The sequence below is a fragment of the Melanerpes formicivorus genome, unplaced genomic scaffold (assembly GCF_026170545.1).
Source record: "Melanerpes formicivorus ecotype bairdi unplaced genomic scaffold, bMelFor1.0.p_v2 SCAF_45, whole genome shotgun sequence".
Lineage (NCBI taxonomy): Eukaryota > Metazoa > Chordata > Aves > Piciformes > Picidae > Melanerpes > Melanerpes formicivorus.
The window spans coordinates 2,136,248-2,153,765 of NW_027142397.1; the positions used below are offsets into that span (position 1 = coordinate 2,136,248).

General features: G+C 56.4%; 1 protein-coding gene across 20 annotated transcripts in view; it reads right to left on the minus strand.

Moving 5' to 3' along the window:
- The window catches only part of MACF1 (microtubule actin crosslinking factor 1), a 186,907-nt gene that overhangs the window by 92,963 nt on the left and 76,426 nt on the right, over positions 1-17,518 (minus strand). For 16 of the 20 annotated variants that reach the window (XM_068159206.1, XM_068159207.1, XM_068159210.1 and 13 more), the window contains 13 exons: positions 17,380-17,518; positions 16,747-16,940; positions 15,816-15,978; positions 15,339-15,422; positions 14,638-14,745; positions 13,706-13,804; positions 12,931-13,083; positions 12,735-12,823; positions 11,995-12,130; positions 2,339-8,212; positions 1,654-1,803; positions 490-705; positions 219-368 (listed from right to left, as the gene is read on the minus strand). In XM_068159206.1, coding sequence (XP_068015307.1) covers positions 219-368; positions 490-705; positions 1,654-1,803; positions 2,339-8,212; positions 11,995-12,130; positions 12,735-12,823; positions 12,931-13,083; positions 13,706-13,804; positions 14,638-14,745; positions 15,339-15,422; positions 15,816-15,978; positions 16,747-16,940; positions 17,380-17,518 — 7,555 coding nt within the window. The remainder of the gene's footprint in view (positions 1-218; positions 369-489; positions 706-1,653; positions 1,804-2,338; positions 8,213-11,994; positions 12,131-12,734; positions 12,824-12,930; positions 13,084-13,705; positions 13,805-14,637; positions 14,746-15,338; positions 15,423-15,815; positions 15,979-16,746; positions 16,941-17,379) is intronic. The other 4 variants (XM_068159209.1, XM_068159208.1, XM_068159204.1 and 1 more) reach the window with 1 other exon arrangement.

The window sequence follows — 17,518 nt, forward strand, 5'->3', positions numbered from 1 at the left end:
CCTGGCACCGGAGCCTGCTCCTCCGGCAGCCGAAGCTTTGCGCATTGCACTGACAAAGGACTTCGGAGCAAGTACAAGACCGTCGCTCCTGCTGCAGCAAAGGATAAAGGCAAAGCCTTGGCATGCTCCAGGAGGGAAAGCAGGATTAAAAGCTTCTCCTCCATGCAGAGAACAGCAGCTCCATCAGCCAGGAGGATTGGGGGCATTGCCATGGTTACCTTGTAGCGTTGCAGGCAGCAACTCAAGCTGCCGGCGTCGGGCGCAGGCTGGGAATCGGCGGCATCCAGGGACCCAGCGGTGCCAGAGACCCAACCCAGCAGCTCCTGGAGTTTATCCTGGAGAGCTTCGTGGTGTGCCAAGATTTTAGCCTTAAAAAGAACCCCAAACCCAGAAAAGGCAGCATTAAAAGGAGGAGCAGAGCGCTCCGAGGAGCACGTTGGGATGCTTAGGGGACAGCAGGGGCAGGGTGAGGACGGCTCCCGGCTCTACCTTTTCAGCCTCTGCTGCCCCACGAAGGTTTTGCAGCCTGGACTCCAGGATATCACTTGCAGAACTCAGAGACTTCTGGAGGTTCTTGGCATCCTTCTCCAAAGCCTTCAGTAATTGCTCAGGGACTTCTTCGGGGGGGTTGGCCACGATCCACTTCACGGCATCCAACTCCTGATTCACTGGGAAGCTCAGCTCCTGCAGCTCAGCTCCCAGGGCCTGAGGCAAGACAGCATCCTCATGGCTAAGGGAAGCTGACTTCATCCTCCCACTGCCAAAGCTGAGGAAAGCTTTTGGAGCCCCAGCTCCCAACGCTGTGTCTATCTGCTAGAACAATTCATCAGCATCCTCCAGCCCTGCTCAGCTGCCAGCACTCGCCTGGCTGGCTGCAGGCTGCAAAATGCATTCCAGCCAAGCTTAGGTTATTGTCTAAGCAGGGAGGAGAAGGTGAGCCAGAGGCAGTGTCAGAGCAGGAGGGATGGGGTTTGCAGAGCAGTGCCTCTTAAACCTGAGACTGCTCCCCCTGGATGGCTCCCAGAAGGGGAGGAGGAGGTACAGGGGCTGTGCATGAATCACAGAGACAGGGGGGGAAGGGTCAGAAGGGACCTCTGGACAGCCTCCAGTCCAAGCCCCCTGCTCCAGCAGGGCACCCACAGCAGCTTGCAATATCCAGATGGGTTTGGAATCTCTCTAGAGATGGAGACTCCATAACCTCTCTGGGCAGCCTGCTCCAGGGCTCCAGCACTCTCATGGCTCCTTAGCTTTAAGTCCAACTTCCTGGGTTCCAGTTTGTGTCCTTTGCTCTATCACTGAGGACCAGTGAGAAGAGCCCAGCCCCACCCTCTTGCCCCCCACTCTTTAGCTCCTGCTGAGCATTGATCAGATCCCCTCTGGGACTGCTCTTCAATACCCCCAGGGCTCTCAGCCTGTGCTCCTCACAGAGCTGTTCCAGGGCCCCTCAGCATCTTTGGAGCCTCTGCTGGACTCCCTCCAGCAGTTCCCTGTCTCTTGAACTGAGGAACCCAGAACTGGCCACAACGCTCCATGTGTGTCCTGACCAGGGCAGAGCAGCAGGGCAGGAAACCTTCCTTGACCTGCTGGCCACAGTGGGGAGAGGAGGGACGAGCTCTGCCCTGCCCAACAGCAGCCTGGCCCAGCCTGGCTCACCTCTGCCTGGCGCAGCAGGTCCTGCACAGCTGCCAGGTTCTCCTCCGCAGGCTGCACCCTTTGGATCCTCATCTCGATGTCTCGCAGCATGGAGAGATAGGAGACCAGCTTCTCATCGTGCTCCAGGCACATCTTCTTGCTGAACATCACCTGCAGAGCCCAAAGAGCAAGCCCAAACCCCAGCTTGAGACAGAAAACAAAAGGATTCCACAGGATTCTGCCTAGTTTCCAAGAAGAACTCTGCTCCCAACATTCCATCTCAGGGACTTTCCACTCACCAGCCTTATCTCCAAGATTTACTACAGGAAAAACAAAACAACAGCCAGCTCCTTCCCACCCCACCCCCAGCATCAGCTCAGAAGTGGCAGGAGACCTCTGGGCTTACAACAGAAGTGCCAAAAAACCACCAACCCCAAAGCCCTGCTTCTGAGTCACTCAGAAACAATGCTCCAGCAGAAAGCAGCCACAGCTAAGCCTTGAGAGTGCCTGCAGCCAAGCATCCCTGGATCCCAAATCCTTCCCAGCTGACACTGCAACACCAAGCTCCAGCACCCAGCCCTCAGTCTTCTGGCTGTCCCCTGTGGTGAGGACCTTGGCCAGACTGAACACCAACCACACAGAGAGAGCTCATCAATGGAAAAAAGAAATAAATAAAGGCTGACCAAGCAAACAAAACCCAACTGACCTGGGCTGGCCTGCTGGATTCCCTCGAGGTCTCCAGCAGCTCCCCCTCCACTATCACAGGGAGGAGCAAGCCTCGGTCACCAGCTCCTGGCTGCCTGCTCCTCTCCTGGGCTGTTTCTCCTTGGGCTACTGGGGCAGTAAGGGCATCTCCTTGGACTGTGCTGATCTCCTGCTGTGTCTCTTCTGCAAGCTGAAGGGCTGAGGAACTTTCCTGCCCTCCTGTGGCTTCCTCCCTGATGATTAGTTCATCAGGCAGCTTGCCTGCCGCGGGGCCTGAGATGGACACATCGCTGGTGGCTTCCACCTTGCTGCCTTCCTGGGTCATCCTCTCCTCCAGGCTCAATGCCTGCAAGGAATCAGGACCATTTCTGAGCCTTTCTTGAGCTTCTCCTTGTCCTGGGACGAGCTGACCCCCAGCCAGGTTGTCTCTGTCTTTCTCAGTTCTTCTCTTTGCTTTGCCATCCCTGCTGCCCCCCTTGACCTTGGTTGAGTCTTGGGCCAAGCCAGCAGTAACTTTGGTGGTGCCTTCATGTTTTGGTTCTGGTGTGCTCAAGACAAAGGCCTCCTCCTCCTCCTCCTTCTCTTGCCCTGGAATTTCTTTGGAAACCAGGCTAGGAAGGGACTCCTTTTGCACAGGAGGTTTCTCTGGCTGAGTGCTGTCTCCTGGCACAGCAACCTGCTTTGCTCTCCTCCTTTTGCTTTTCTGTTTCTGGGCAGGTTTCAGCTCAGCTCCACTTGGTGTCTCCTGATCCACTGCACCTTCTCCACCCAGCCTGGGGCTCTCTCCTTCAGTGTGTTTGACAGTTCCTTTACCTGCAAGCTCATCTCCTGCAGGCTTCAGAGGGATGCCAACCTTCAGGGCTTCTCCAGGCTTTGTAGGACCCTTCTCTTGCCCTGCAGACTCCCCTGGGGCTGCTGCTGCTCCCTGTTCCAGCCTGCCTGCTTGCCCTCCTTGCTCAGCAGCCACCACTGCACCTTCTTCACCTGCCACAACTCCCTCTGCACTTACAAAGCCTTTCCTCCTCCTCTTCTCACTATCCTCTGCACTTGCCAAATCTTTCCTCCTCCTCCTCCTCTCCTCACCATCCTCTGCACTTACAAAGCCTCTCCCACTACTCCTCTCCTCACCACCCTCCACACTGGGAAGCACCTCCACGTCCAAGAGCTGTTCCTCCTCCATGCCCAATCCCTCTACTTTCTCTGTCTCTCTACCTCCTCCTTTTCTCTTTGATTCCTTCCCCTCAGCTGCTCCCACCTGGGACCTGCTCTTTGCAGTCTCTGTTTTCACAGCCCTCACCTCCACCATCGCTTCAGGGAGAGATGTTGTACCCAACACTGAGGGGTACTCTGGAGTCACTTCAGCTTTTGGGGGGGGCTGATGCCTCACACCAACCTCTGAGGGTTCCTGAGGCTTTGATTTCCCTTCTGCTGGTGGCCCTGGGGAGCTGTCAGCAGCAGCACCTCCAGCTGTGTCATAGCTCATGGCTTCAGATGCAGCTTTGTGCTCAGCACCAACAGAGCTCTTGGCAGCCCTGGCAGGGATGATGACATCCTCCTCTTTGGGAGATATTCTTTCCCTTTTTTCCTGGAAAAGGTGGGGTTTATCTCCTGGGCAAACCTCAGGACCATATTTGGCTTGGGAGGTTTGTGCCTCCTGCAGAGCCGCAGCTAATCTTTGGCTAATCAGTTCTTTTCCAACAGCTTCCTTTAAAGTCAGTCTCTGCCCACTGCCAGCATCAACAATTCCCCCAGCCCTCATCTGGTTGGAGGCAATGGCTTTGGCCATCTCCTCATCCAGCAGCCCTCGCTCCACAGCAGCCTTCAGGGAGAGCCTCTTGCTGACAGTGCCCTCCACAACCCCTCCGCTGTCTGCCTGAGCCTGCAGCAGCCGCAGGGTGGGCAGGAGGTCCGCCTTGCCCAGCCTCACAGCCTCAGCACAGGTCAGCTTCTTCCCTGTCACCTCATCCCTGATGGCTCTGAAGGGATGGACCTCCAGGTACCTCTGGCCAGACTCAATGTCGATTTTACACTTCTTGAGGAACTCTGAGTAGGGCAGGACCAGGCAGGTCTCAGGATCTACCATCCCCTCCTTCAGTTCTGAAGATGCCAGCACCTTCTCCACAACCTGCTGGGGCAGCAAGCCCTCTTTCACTGCCTGGGAGAGAGCCAGCCTCTGGCCAGAAGCTGCATCAAAAACACTTCCACTCCCAGCCTGGATTTCTTGCACTTCCCTCTGGAAGTGAGGGCTGAGCAGCCCTGCTGACACCGCCTGGGCCAAGGGCAGCCTCTGCTGCGTCTCTGGGTGAACACAGCCCTGCAGGCACACACTTTCAGCTTGCCTCAGCTCATGACATAAATCTTGGCCAATCAAACCATGTTTCACTGCATCCTTCACTGAAAACCTCATCCCAGAGCCGTGATGGATGATTCCCCCAGCAGCAATCTGCTTGGTCAGGAGCTGGAAGGCTTCGTCCCTTTCCAGGAGCCCTCTTTCCACAGACTGGGCGACAGTCAGAGCCTGCTTGCTTCTGGGATCCACAACTCCACTGGTCTCAGCCTGTAAGCTGAGGAGCTTCTGTCTGGTCACCTCATCAGTGTCTTTGCCTTTGGAAGCCTTCTCCAGCTTGCCCAGCTCCTTCTGACTTGCTGGCTCTATGAGGCCCAGCTTGGAAGCCAGGGTGACTGAGATTTTTTTGCCACGTTTCAAGTCAACGATGCCTCCGGTGACCACCTGCCCCTCCAAGAGCCTCAGGGCTGTCTCCTTGTCCAGAAGGCCAACAGCAGCAGCATCCTTGACAGAGTAGACAAAGTTATTGCCTGGGTCCAGAACACCACTGATGGCTTTGTCAGCTGTGAGCACCTTCTGGAGAAGGTTCTCATCCATCAGACCTTCCTCAATGACGTCCTCGGTGGTTAACGATTCGCAGGTTTGAGAGTCAAAGAAGCCACTGAACATCTTCATCTTCTCCATCAGCTTCACAGCTGTGTGGCTGGGCACCAACCCATGGGCTACTGCTTCATTCAGAAGAAGAGTTTTGCCTGTCTGCTCGTGGATTATGCCACCACTTTGGAGTTGTGTCAGCAGCATCTCCAAAGTATCCTCTTCCTGCTCTGCAGGGGCTGGCAGGGATGTTCCATCACCACCCTCAGCATCTAACACTGCTTCCCTTTCTCCTTCTGGAGCTCCCAGGACCCCAGGGGCTGGCAGGGATGTTCCATCACCACCCTCAGCATCTAACACTGCTTCCCTTTCTCCTTCTGGAGCTCCCAGGACCCCAGGGGCTGGCAGGGATGTTCCATCAACACTTGCAGCATCTAACACTGCTTCCCTTTCTCCTTCTGGAGCTCCCAGGGCACCAGGGGCTGGCAGGGATGTTCCATCACCACCCTCAGCATCTAACACTGCTTCCCTTTCTCCTTCTGGAACTCCCAGGACCCCAGGGGCTGGCAGGGATGTTCCATCAACACTTGCAGCATCTAACACTGCTTCCCTTTCTCCTTCTGGAACTCCCAGGACACCAGGGGCTGGCAGGGATGTTCCATCACCACCCTCAGCATCTAACACTGCTTCCTTTTCTCCTTCTGGAGCTCCCAGGACCCCAGGGGCTGGCAGGGATGTTCCATCACCACCCTCAGCATCTAACACTGCTTCCCTTTCTCCTTCTGGAACTCCCAGGACACCAGGGGCTGGCAGGGAGGTTCCCTCACCACTCTCAGCATCTAACACTGCTTCACCTTCTCCTTCTTGTACTTCCAGGACGCTTTCAATGTCCTCACTCTGCCACTCTGCTCGCTCAGCCTCTCCAGCTCCAGGGAGCCCAATCTCCTCTCCTCCCACCATGCCATTCTCAACTGTTTCCCTGTTAAGCAAAGAAATCTCTCTAAGCTCTTCTGCCTCTAGTTCAGGTTCCTCCATCCCCTGAGACCTCTCTGCCATGATTTCCAGTCCCTCTCTCCACTCTGGAGCAGGCACTGTTATGCAGAGCTCACTTTTCACAACCATCCCACTCTCTGATGCTTTCTTCTGATCTTTGATGCTTTCCACTCCATCTACTGCAGGAGGCTTGGATGACTCTCCTGCCTCAGTCATCATCTCCTCTGCTTCTCTGAATCCACTACCAAGGTCACCAGGATGTGCTGGCACTGACAGCTGTACCTGATGCCTGTCCTGGCTCGCAGCAGCCACTTGCTCTCTTCCAAACTCAGCATCAATTTCACTCTTGATGCTCCTCTGTTTGCTAGGAGCCTGCTCTTGCTCCTCCACAAGCAGGAACTCTTCTGCATCCTCCAACAAGAGGCTTTCAGATGCCATCACCACCTCCCCATTCTCCAAGGCAGCTCTAGGTGGTAGGACCTTTTTGCTTAGTTCTTTGGGAGGAGCAAATTGAAGCTCAAGCTGCTGCACAGCCAAGCCATTGCAAGGCTCACCTGCCACACCTGCCTTGCTCTTCTCAAAGCCTTCCCTCTCCTCCAACATGTGTGCACAGGATCCATTTTCTTGGCTTTGGATGAGGGCTTTAGTGAGATTGTTCAGCTCTCCATCTACTAAGAGCAGCCTCTGGCCATCCTGGATGTTGATGTAGCTGTGTGTCATCAGGTGGGACATCAGCCTGTCCTCATTGCTCCTCAGCAGAGGGTCGCTTTGCTCTTTGGGACCCGGGGGGCCTGGGCCATGCCTGCTGCTGCCTGGAGAGCCAGCAGGCTGCACGCTGCCCAGGACATCAGGAATGAGTGCTGACTTCAGCTTCTTTGCCACATCCCTCTCCAAGATGCCATGTTCCACTGCTTGCTTCCAGGACACCACCTCAGTGGTCTCTGGTATGAAGACAGCTTGAAGGAGTTGCCTCTTGCTGAGCATCTTGCTGGCCAGCTCTGCAGACAGCACTCCCTGCTCCAGGGCGTCTGCTGCCGCCACCACCTCCCCTGTCTCTGGCCACAGGAGCCCCATAAAGGACCACAAGGACTCCAGGACCACCAATGCCATCCCTGGTGCCACCAGCCCCTTCCTTACAGCCTCATCAATGGTCAGTCTCTGCCCCGTGCTGGGGTCGGTGATGCCACCCGTCCGGAGCTGCCTCACCAGCAGCGCCCGAGCCAGGTCCTGCTCCAGCAGGTGCTGCCTCATGGCTTCCTCCACAGTCAGCCTCAGCCCTGTCCTGGGGTCAACAATGCCACCAGCAACGAGCTGGGCTTCCAGCAACCTCAGCATGACCTCCCTGTCTATCAGCCCTTCCTGGGCTGCCTGGAAGATGGTGACCTTCCTGCCTGCTCTGGAGCTCAGCACCCCACCCGCCGGCTGCCTGACCGGGAGCAGCCTCAGGCCAGTGTCTTGGTGGAGGATGCAGCGGTGCATGAGCTCAGGCAGGCTGAGCCTCTCAGCAGTGCTGGGGTCAATCAGGTTCTTCTCATGCTCCAGGTGAGACAGAAGCCTGGAATAGAGCTGGGGGGGCAGGAGCCTTTCTTGCACTGCTGTCTCCATGCTGATTCTGCCCTGAGGGGCTCTAAACCCCCCTGTGACGAGCTCAGCTTCAAGAATCTTTAGCCCAACGTCCTCACTGATCCTCCCCTCTTCTATGGCAGCAGCAACAGGGAGGAGCTGCCTCCCTTCATGCCTGACTTCTTCCACCTGCTGGAGAGCATCCTTCAGTTGCTGCAGCGCCTGGAAGGTTTGGAGATCGATGATGTTTCTCGCCAGAGCTTTCTCCAAGGAGACTTTCTCGTTGGTCTCTGGAATGACCAAGTCAGAAGTGATAACCTGGGCCTCCAAGAGCAGGAGGCCAGTGTCCTGATCTACAAGACCTCTCTGCATGGCACCAAAGACAGGGAGGATTTCTACTGTGCCAAGATCGATCACTCCTGCCACGGCTTCGCTGCCCTAGAACAGAGAAAGGAGGAGAACTCACTCAAAATGGAGCCTTTTCAAACTGTTTGAGTTCCACCACCACCCCCAAAGTCTTAAAACCCTAAACAGGCTAGAAAGGGGTCCCAAAGTGTTTGAAATGCAACCCCAAAGGCACCACAGCAGGCAGATGGTGCAGCTGCCAGCCTGCACGCTGCCAGCGAGGTCTAATGCTCCTCTAAGTCCATCACCCAGGGCAGCACCAAGATGCTTCCAACATCCACCAAGAGTAAGGCAGCAAAGCAGCAAGCAGCCAAACCCAGAAGTGCTCCTGATGCTCCACAGACAAACAGAGAGAAGGAGACCACCAAGCACACCAAAAGCCATTCAATGACTCCACTTGCCAAGAGTAAAGACAAACCCAATCCCACCACGGAGCAAACCCACCCCACAGACGTCTCCTTCAGGGTACCTAAGAACCTCTCCAGGCACAGCTTCCTGCCATGCTCCAAATCCTGCACTTCCCAAGCAGATCTCAAGTGGTGGGAACACCACAGCCCTCCCAGTGCCATGGAGCAGCTCCTCAGCCACACAGCCTGGCCATGCACTAGGGCAGGAGCTCTGCATGCAGGGCAGCTCCCCGAGCACGACTGCCTGCCCTGCCCGGCTCCAGCTCGTGCTCTTCAGGCAGGGCAAGAGGAGAAATGCAAGAAGCTGGAGGTCCCAGCAGGGGAGCAGTGACAGACTGGGAACAGACCTTCCACTGTGGTGTTTCTGGAGGGGTTTGTCTATTCCTGCTGGTATCCCCACTGGCAGGGCAGTAATTACGCTGGTAAAGGCTCCTTGGGTGCTTGGGTTTCTCCCAGTCCCTCTGGCTGGGTATGAAGTTGCCCCAAGCACTGCAAGATTTTTGTGGGGCTAGTGAGGAGGAATTTGGGCTTGTGGAATGAATTCCTCTTGCACCCCAACCAACCTCTGATGGTCTTTTATTGGTGAGTCTAACAGCTGGGGGGGATTTGAGCTGTGGCAGAGCTCAGTTATGGTATAGTGGAGGGTGCAGCCTGCACCACGCTGGTCTGCAGCCCCAAACTGCCTTCTGCTGGGAGTGAACCTGATGAAAAATCTGCAGCCCCAAACTGCCTTCTGCTGGGGCTGAACCTGATGAAAAATCTGCAGCCCCACACTGCCTTCTGCTGGGGAGATGGAGGTGAACCTGCTGGAAAATCTGCAGCCCCTCCACTGCCTTCTGCTGGGGCTGAACCTGCTGGAAAATCTACAGCCCCCAAACTGCCTTCTGCTGGGGCTGAACCTACTGGAAAATCTGCAGCCCCAAACTGCCTTCTACTGGAGAAGATGGGGGTGAACCCCCTGGAAACCCCTAAGCTCACCACCACCAGCAGCAGCAGGCTGCGACATGCGTGGTCGGAGACGAACAAGCCACAGAAAGACAGAGGAGAGGAGAGGAAAGAGAAGGGGGTTGGAATAAAACCAAAGAGAAAGATCAAAAAGGAGATGGGAGGGAGGAAGAGAAGGAAGGAGGTGGGGTGGGGGAGGGTAAAAGGCTTTTACTTACCCGAGTTGCAGGGTGTGCCTTGAGCAGTTAAAGACAGAGCCTTATGGAGCAGCTCAGCCGTATCACACACAGTGTAAAGCTTGGTGTTAGCGTCCAGCATGCGACTGCTTGGCTTGCAAAAAGAACCTCCCCCCACACAGACACACAGAGAGGGGGTGGGGGGGTGGGGATCCATCCTCTTTCTCTTGGGGGTTTGGGTGGTTTAAAACACAAAATATCCCGCAGGGGTTAGTTCAAACTGGTAAGCAAGGATGTCAGTTAATCGTTTCAAACACAGTCGACATGAAACACAAAGTGTCCGGGGCACACATCATGCTCAATTGAAGCTTTGCAGTTTTGCTCTGGTCAAACATTTCTCTTTTTTGACAGTTTTGGTTTCTTATTGTTTGTTTGTTTGTTTGTTTCCAGCAAGCAAATGTTAAGAAGAGGTTCCTGATGCTCCCTCTACAGTGAAGCAACTGCGCCGGGCAGGATGGGCTGGCAGCCGGTGGGGACGGACAGCAAAAGCTCTGCTGCCAGCTTCTGGTTTGCTTTGCTGGGCTTTGTTGGGAGCCTGAGTGAAGTGGTCCAAGCCTGAGCCCCAAAGTGTGCTCATGCTGCATGAATCACAGAGTGATTTGGGGTTGGAAAAGACCTTTAAGATCGTCAGGTCCAACCCTTAGCACTGCACTGCCAAGGTCTCCACTAAACCACGGCCCCCAGCACCACAGCTCCATGGCCCCCTGGGGATGGGGACTCCAACACTGCCCTGGGCAGCCTGGGCCAGGCCTTGACAACCCTTCTGGGGAAGAAATTGCTCTTCATGTCCAACCTAAACCTCCCCTGCTGCAACTTGAGGCCCTTTCCTCTTGTCTTGTCACTTCTTCCTTGTGAGAAGAGCCCAACCCCCACCTGGCTCCAGCCTCCTTTCAGGGAGTTGTGGAGAGCCAGAAGGTCTCCCCTCAGCCTCCTCTTCTCCAGCCTGCAACCCCAGTTCCCTCAGCTGCTCCTCCCCAGCCCTGGTCTCCACACCCTTCCCCAGCTTTGTTGCCCTTCTCAGTCCCTCCATGTCCTTCTTGGAGTGAGGACCCAAAAACTGAACACAAAGATGAGAACAACCTGGCAAGCCCTAGAGAAGGCTTCTGCTCAAAAGTCATTTTCCTGCTCAGGAGGGAAGAAAAGGAAAATGAATCCTTTCCATGGGCAGGCTGCTCTCAGCTGCTCTCCTGGCAGCAGCAGCAAAGGCATCAAAGCTGTGATGTCTTAATGGTGAGAGTTTGCTCACCACAAGCTTTCTGCTGCCAGCACAAGGCCTAAAAGGCTCCCAGTGGAAAGCATTTGCTGCACTGAGACACCTGCAATGTGCTGGGAAAGGCCAAGCTGGAGAGGAACAACTCAAGGTTTAGGTGAGAGCTGGGCAGGCAGATTCCAAATGAGCAGCCCCCACCCCCTTCTTCCCAGGAGTGGCTTGAACTGGGCTTCACTCATGGCCCCAAGAGCCAAAACCTTCCATGTGGCCAGATCTGAGCAGGCTGTTGCTTCAGAGTACAGGGAGCCAGCAAGCAAAGAGACAAATAAATCCATTGAGACAGGTACAAACATGTAGAGAACACATACACCTGGCACTGACCAAGACAGAGCCCAGAAGGATGCACCCTCAGCCCTCCCTACCCAGCAGACCACAAACAGGGACTGATGGAGCACTGGGAGATGGCACCAGGGTCCAGCTATGGCTGGTGAAGGTCTCCCAGGTCAGCTGAGGGCCTGGCTTGATGCAGTTCTCTTCCACTGAGGAGAGCAACTTCCCTCAGCCAGAGCTGAGGCAAAGCCCTCAGCAGGCCCTCAGACATGGCAGATGTCCTTCTGCAGGAACCTACCTTCTTGTGCCTCCTCCTGTGCCTAGGGACACTCCTCAGAGGACAGAGATGTGCTAAGAGGACCCTTCCCAGGACAAAGCTCCATCCTTGCCCACCCACTGTGACCAAGCCAACCCTTGGGCACAGGGCAGAGCTCTGATGACAACCATGGCAAAGGACAACCCTTTGACCTGGAGGGCTCCTGCTTGGCCACCAGGGAACCTGCCCAGCCTGGATGCTTCCAGTGACACATGGACAGAAGAGAGGAGAGGGCAACCACGTGCAAGTGAGAGAGTGGACAGGCTGGCAGTGGCTGGTGGCCACGAGACACACAACCCAGCAAAACCTTTTTCACACCCTGAGGAGTGTCCTGTGGCTGTGCAGCCACGGGACTGAGTGGGCAGCAGTACCTTCTGCTCTGCCTCCTGAGCCAGCTGGCTCTGGAGCTGCTGCAGCTGCTCCGTGGAGTCGTTGCACAGCACCTGGTAGGTCTCCTTGAGGGCACCAATCTGAGCAGAAATCTGTTCCTTCTCTGCCTGGGAAAGCCTGCAAGGGCAAAGGGAGATCTCTCAGGGAAAGAGCACAAACCAGCTCCCAGCTCTGCAGAACCACAGGATTGGTTTGGTTGGCAAAGCCCTTTAGGATCACCCAGACCAACCAGTCTCTAACTCTGCCATGGCTGGGGCTAAACCATGGCCCTCAGCACCACATCTCTGCCTCTCTGAAACACCTCCAGGGGTAGGGATTCAATCACCTCCCTGGGCAGCCTGTGCCAGGCTTTGAGAACCCTTTCAGGGAAGTTTCTTCTAGTATACACTACCAGTTTCTTCTGGTCAAGAAAAAAAAGCCCAGCTCCCCCCAGGTGCCTTCTTCCCACTCCTTGCCCAGCTCAGCTAAAACCAGCAGGGGTAGCTGAGCTCTGACCTGCTCTGATCACATCCCAGATGCCCAGGGCTGGATACCTGCTGAAGGGGGTTCAGTGTTCTCCCAACAGCATAAATGGGTTGCACCTTTCATGCAGATAAGAAAGAATCCTGCTGTCACCTTCAGCTCACCACTGGTTTTAATGGCAGCCCCTGGACAGCAGCCCTAGGGTGTCTCACCTGCCCCTCTGCTCTCCCTGCCTGCCTCCCCCTCCGCTCACACTCACTTGTGGCTGTGTTTTGCCAGGAAGATCTGGGAAGTTTTGATGGCCTCGGAGACCTGCTCCTTCTTGGCAGCCAGCTCCTCATTGAGGGCCTGTCAGGGGAAAAAGAACCACCCAGAAGGAGTCAAGCAGCTTAAGTGAGTCAGCTGTGGGAGAAGAGCAGCAGCTGAAGCAGCTGTGATGGCTGCTCCCAGCTCACCTGCTGCTCCGAGATGGACTTCTCGATGTCGCCCAGCTCTCTGCTGCCAGCAGCAGCTGTCCTGCCCTGCACACTCTGCTTCAAGCCCAGGGCCCAGCCCAGGAGCTCCTTCACCTTGTCCACGTGCTCCTGCTTCTCCTCCTCCACTACTTTCTGCAAAGAGAGGAGGGAGGAAGATGTCCACATCAAAGGGGACCCAGAAGGACATCGAAGGGCTGGAGAAATAAAGCTGCTGAAGGGTCTGGAGAACAGGGCTGGGGAGGAGCAGCTGAGGGAACTGGGGGGGTCTTTAGCCTGGAGAAAAAGAGGCTGAGGGGAGACCTTCTGGCTCTTTACAACTCCCTGAAAGGAGACTGGAGTGAGGTGGGATTGGTCTCTTCTCTCAAAGAAGAAGTGATAGGACAAGAGGAAATGGCCTCAAGTTGCCCCAGGGGAAGTTTAGGTTGGATATGAGGAACAATTTGTTTGCTGCAAGAGTGGTCAGGCTCTGGCACAGGCTGCCCAGGGAGGTGGTGGAGTCCCCATCCCTGGAGCTGCTCCAGTTAGTGTAGCTATGGCAAGCTGGGGACACAGTTTGGTGCCTGTGGTGGCGCTGGGTTGATGCTTGGACTCCAGCGACCTTCAAGATCTTGTCCAAGCCAAGGGGTTCTGTGACTTCCAAAGCTGGAGATACTCTCAGGCCATGGGGCAGCACCCTTTGGCAGGGGGGTGGGGGGCTGGGAGTGGTGCTGGGAAACGATGCTGCCCAGAGTTCAGGTCCACAGAAGGCCTTTACCTCCTCCTCCTCCAGCCTGCGGAGCGCGTCGCTGATGTACTTGACGTGCTGCGTGGTCAGGGTCACCAGCGCCGTGTAGCGAGTCCTCAGGTCCATGAACTGCCAGGGGCAAGAGGGGAGGGGAAAGGGGGAACATCAGCCACCACTGCTGGGTCTGGGGGATGCACTTCAGAGCAGCTGACATGGATGAACCATCTCTCTCTCTCTCTCTCTCGGGAAAGCATCACACCCTCCCCCCCCTCGCCCCCAGGCACCTCACAGACCCCCACACAGCATCAATGGAATGCAGCAGGTCTGATGGGGAAGGGTTGTGGCCACACAGGGCATGCTGCACAACACTGGAGTGAAGAGGACACTCTGGTCATGGACACTGGGATGGGTGCTCAGAGCTGACGAGAGGGCTACCAGGAGCTTTTCATATCCACATGGAGCAGACAGGACCTTGGGTTGCTAAAAGGTCTCACCCCCAAAAGTTCCACAGGGAGGAACAAAGCTGCTCTGGGTATTTACCTCACAGGGGTGGAAGGGCTGAGTTGACCCTGCTGGATTTGACCCAGGGGTTCCCAGTGTAGGTATCTCACACTGGTGCTCAGAGCACTAAGCCATCCTGCCTGGCTGTTGGGAAGAGCAGTGAGGATGGAAAGGGCATTTATACACCAGAGTCACTGCACAGCAGTGGTTTGCTCAGCATCAAAGAGTCACAGAATCATAGTCAGGGTTGGAAGGGACCTCAAGGCTCAGCCAGTTCCAACCCCCCTGCCATGGGCAGGGACACCTCACACTACAGCAGGTTGCTCACAGCCACATCCAGCCTGGCTGCAAACACCTCCAGGGATGAGGCTTCTACCACCTCCCTGGGCAGCCTGTGCCAGGCTCTCACCACCCTCCCCCCCTGGCCAATTTCTCCCTGGGGGGCATGGCCCAGCCCCTACCTCCTGGGTGATGGCGTCGGAGGAGGAGAGCATTCGCCGGCGCTTCATGGGGGACTTCTGCTGCGACTCCACGAAGGCTCTGTAGGTCATCAGCTGCAGCTCATAGTCCTGCAGGGGCAACCAGGGGTGGAGAGGGATGGAGCATGAGAGGTTTCAGCTGTGCTGGGGCCCCACCAGCATCATCCAGGTGCAGGAAGGAACAGAACCCCAGCGTGATGGGGAGTTGGAAGGGATTCCTAGATTCATCCAGTCCAACCCCCCTGGCAGAGCAGAGGCACCCACAGCGCCACAACCTCCTGCTGGGTTTGGGATCTCTCCACAGGAGACTCCACAACCCCTCTGGGCAGCCTGCTCCAGGGCTCCAGCACCCTCACAGCAAAGAAGTTTCTCCTCCTGTTCAGCTGGAACCTCCTGGGTTCCAGTTTGTGCCCCTTGCCTCTTGTCCTGTCCCTGGGCACCAACGAAGACCCCAGCCCCCTCCTCATGACCTCCACCCTTTAGCTATTGCTCAGCTCCCCTCTGGGGCTGCTCTTCCCCAGGCTCAACACCCCCAGGGCTCTCAGCCTTTCCTCCTCACAGGGATGCTCCAGGCCCCTCAGCATCTTTGTGGCCTCTCTTGGACTCTCTCCACCACTTTGCTTGTCTTGAAGAGGGGAAGCCCAGAGCTGGACACACGGCCCCAGGTGTGCCAGGAGCCCTACCTTGACAGCAGCTGAGTACTGCTGGGAGAACTTCTGACACTGGTCCAGCTTGGCTTGATTCTTCTCAATCTCTGCAGCCAAAGCCTTCCACAAAATTCAAAGCACAAACAGTTGTCAGGACAGCTGCAGCCAGAGCTGACCTGGATTGCAGTCCTCCTCCCTCCCCTTCTGGGTGAAAAAATCTTTGTCCTCTGCAGTTTTTTATGCAAGGCCTCATCTTCACCTCCAGCTTAGCAGAGCTTCTCCCACTACCCAGACACCCAGCTCAGCTCTGCAGCCCCTTCCCCCTCCCCCAGCACTTCATAGAATCATGGAACCATGGAATCAACCAGGTTGGAAGAGACTTCCAAGATCATCCAGTCCAACCTATCACCCACTTCCCAGCTCATGGATGGAGAGACTTCAGGAGAAGCAAGGAAGCGAGCGAGCAGGCAGGGCAGTGCCAGTGCTCTGCAGGCAGCAGGGGTCCTGCCTCACCGTCTGCTGGCTCAGCTGCTCTGACAGCACCCTGCTGTCCTCTGCCTGCCCTGGCTTCATCAGCTCCTGCTGGATGGTGATCTCCTCGATCCACTGGATCAGGGCACTGTGGCACCGCCGGTATTCGCTCAGCACCTCCTGGATGCTCTCCAGCTCCGCGTGCCTGAGACAAGAACCAAGACAAATAAGGAGAGGACAACAGCAGTGTGCTCAAGGGGCCCAGGAGGCAAACAGCAGCCTGGCCTGGGCTGGTCAGCAGGGCAGGGATCATCCCCCTGTGCTGGGCACTGGTGAGGCCACACCTGCAATACTGGGGTCAGGTTTGGGCCTCTCACTCCGAGAAGGACATTGAGGGGCTGGGGGGGGTCCAGAGAAGGGCAACGAAGCTGGGGAAGGGTCTGGAGAACAGGGGTGGGGAGGAGCAGCTGAGGGACTTTGAGCTGCTCAGCCTGGAGAAATGGAGGCTGAAGGGAGACCTTCTGGCTCTCTGCAACTCCCTGAAAGGCTGCAGCCAGGTGGGGCTTGGTCTCTTCTCCCAAGGAGCAAGGAACAGGACAAGAGGAAACAGCCCTGAGTTGCCCCAGGGGAGGTTTAGGTTGGACATGAGGAACAACTTCTTCCCCAAAAAGGGTTGTCAAAGCCTGGACCAAGCTGCCCAGGGCAGTGGTGGAGTCCCCATCCCTGGAGGTGTTCCAAGGGCATGGAGATGTGGTGCTGAGGGCCATGGGTTAGTGGTGGACTTGGCAGTGGTGGCTTCATGGCTGGACCAACTGATTTTGAAGGCCTCTCTCGGCCAAAAACCACTAAATGATTGTACAAAATGCCAGCACAGACCAGAGGGAGACCCCAGCCCCCAGCAGGAGCAAGCTGTGGGCTGAGCAGGCCAGGCCCAGGTGCCAGGTGCCAGCTGAAGCGGGCAGGGGGCTCTCACCGGGTCTCGATCTGGGCACAGAGGCGCTGCCAGCGGTCCCACAGCTGGGTGCCCTTCTCCTGGTAGCGCTCCAGGTCGATGCTGCGCTCCTGCCTCAGCTGGTACAGCTGCTCTCCCACCTCCTTGGCCTTGGCCATCTCCTCCTCCAGTGTGGAGAAGATGGAGCTCTTGTCCTTCACTTCCCCGAGCCACTGCTGCAAAACCAGCGAGAGAGAGCAGCAGGTCAGCAGCGTGCAAAGCAAGAGGCACCTGAGATGTCCTCAGCAGGGAGCTGAGCACCCTCAGAAGGGATTTGTCTTCCTGCAGCCCTTAAGCTGCAGTGCTGGTTGCTAGAGGTGGTGAGGAATGGAGGGGGACACCATCTGCCCAGCCTGAAGCAAGTTAGATTTGTCCAGCCCCTCTCCTGCAGTGTCAGGACACAGAGCTGCCAAGATGCTGCTAAGGGCCAGCAGCAGGAACTGTGTGGCCAGCAGGACTGGGGCATGGATTGCCCTCCTGTGCTGGCAGCTACAAGGAGGCAAGAAGGTGGCAGCTGGTCTGAGTTGAGCAGAGAAAGGGAAGGACTCTGCTTGATAAGCCCCTAAATGTTGGCTGGTTTCTGCTTGCCCACCCTGGGAGGGGAAGAGCACCAACCTGTAAGGTGGTCCTGTGGGACTGAATGGCTGCCAGGTCAGCTGGCACTGCCTCCTCTTGGCTCAGCTTCACCTCATAGCCTTTGACCAGAGACTCTGCTCCTTGGGTGGCACGAATGATGACATCAACAGTCTTCAAC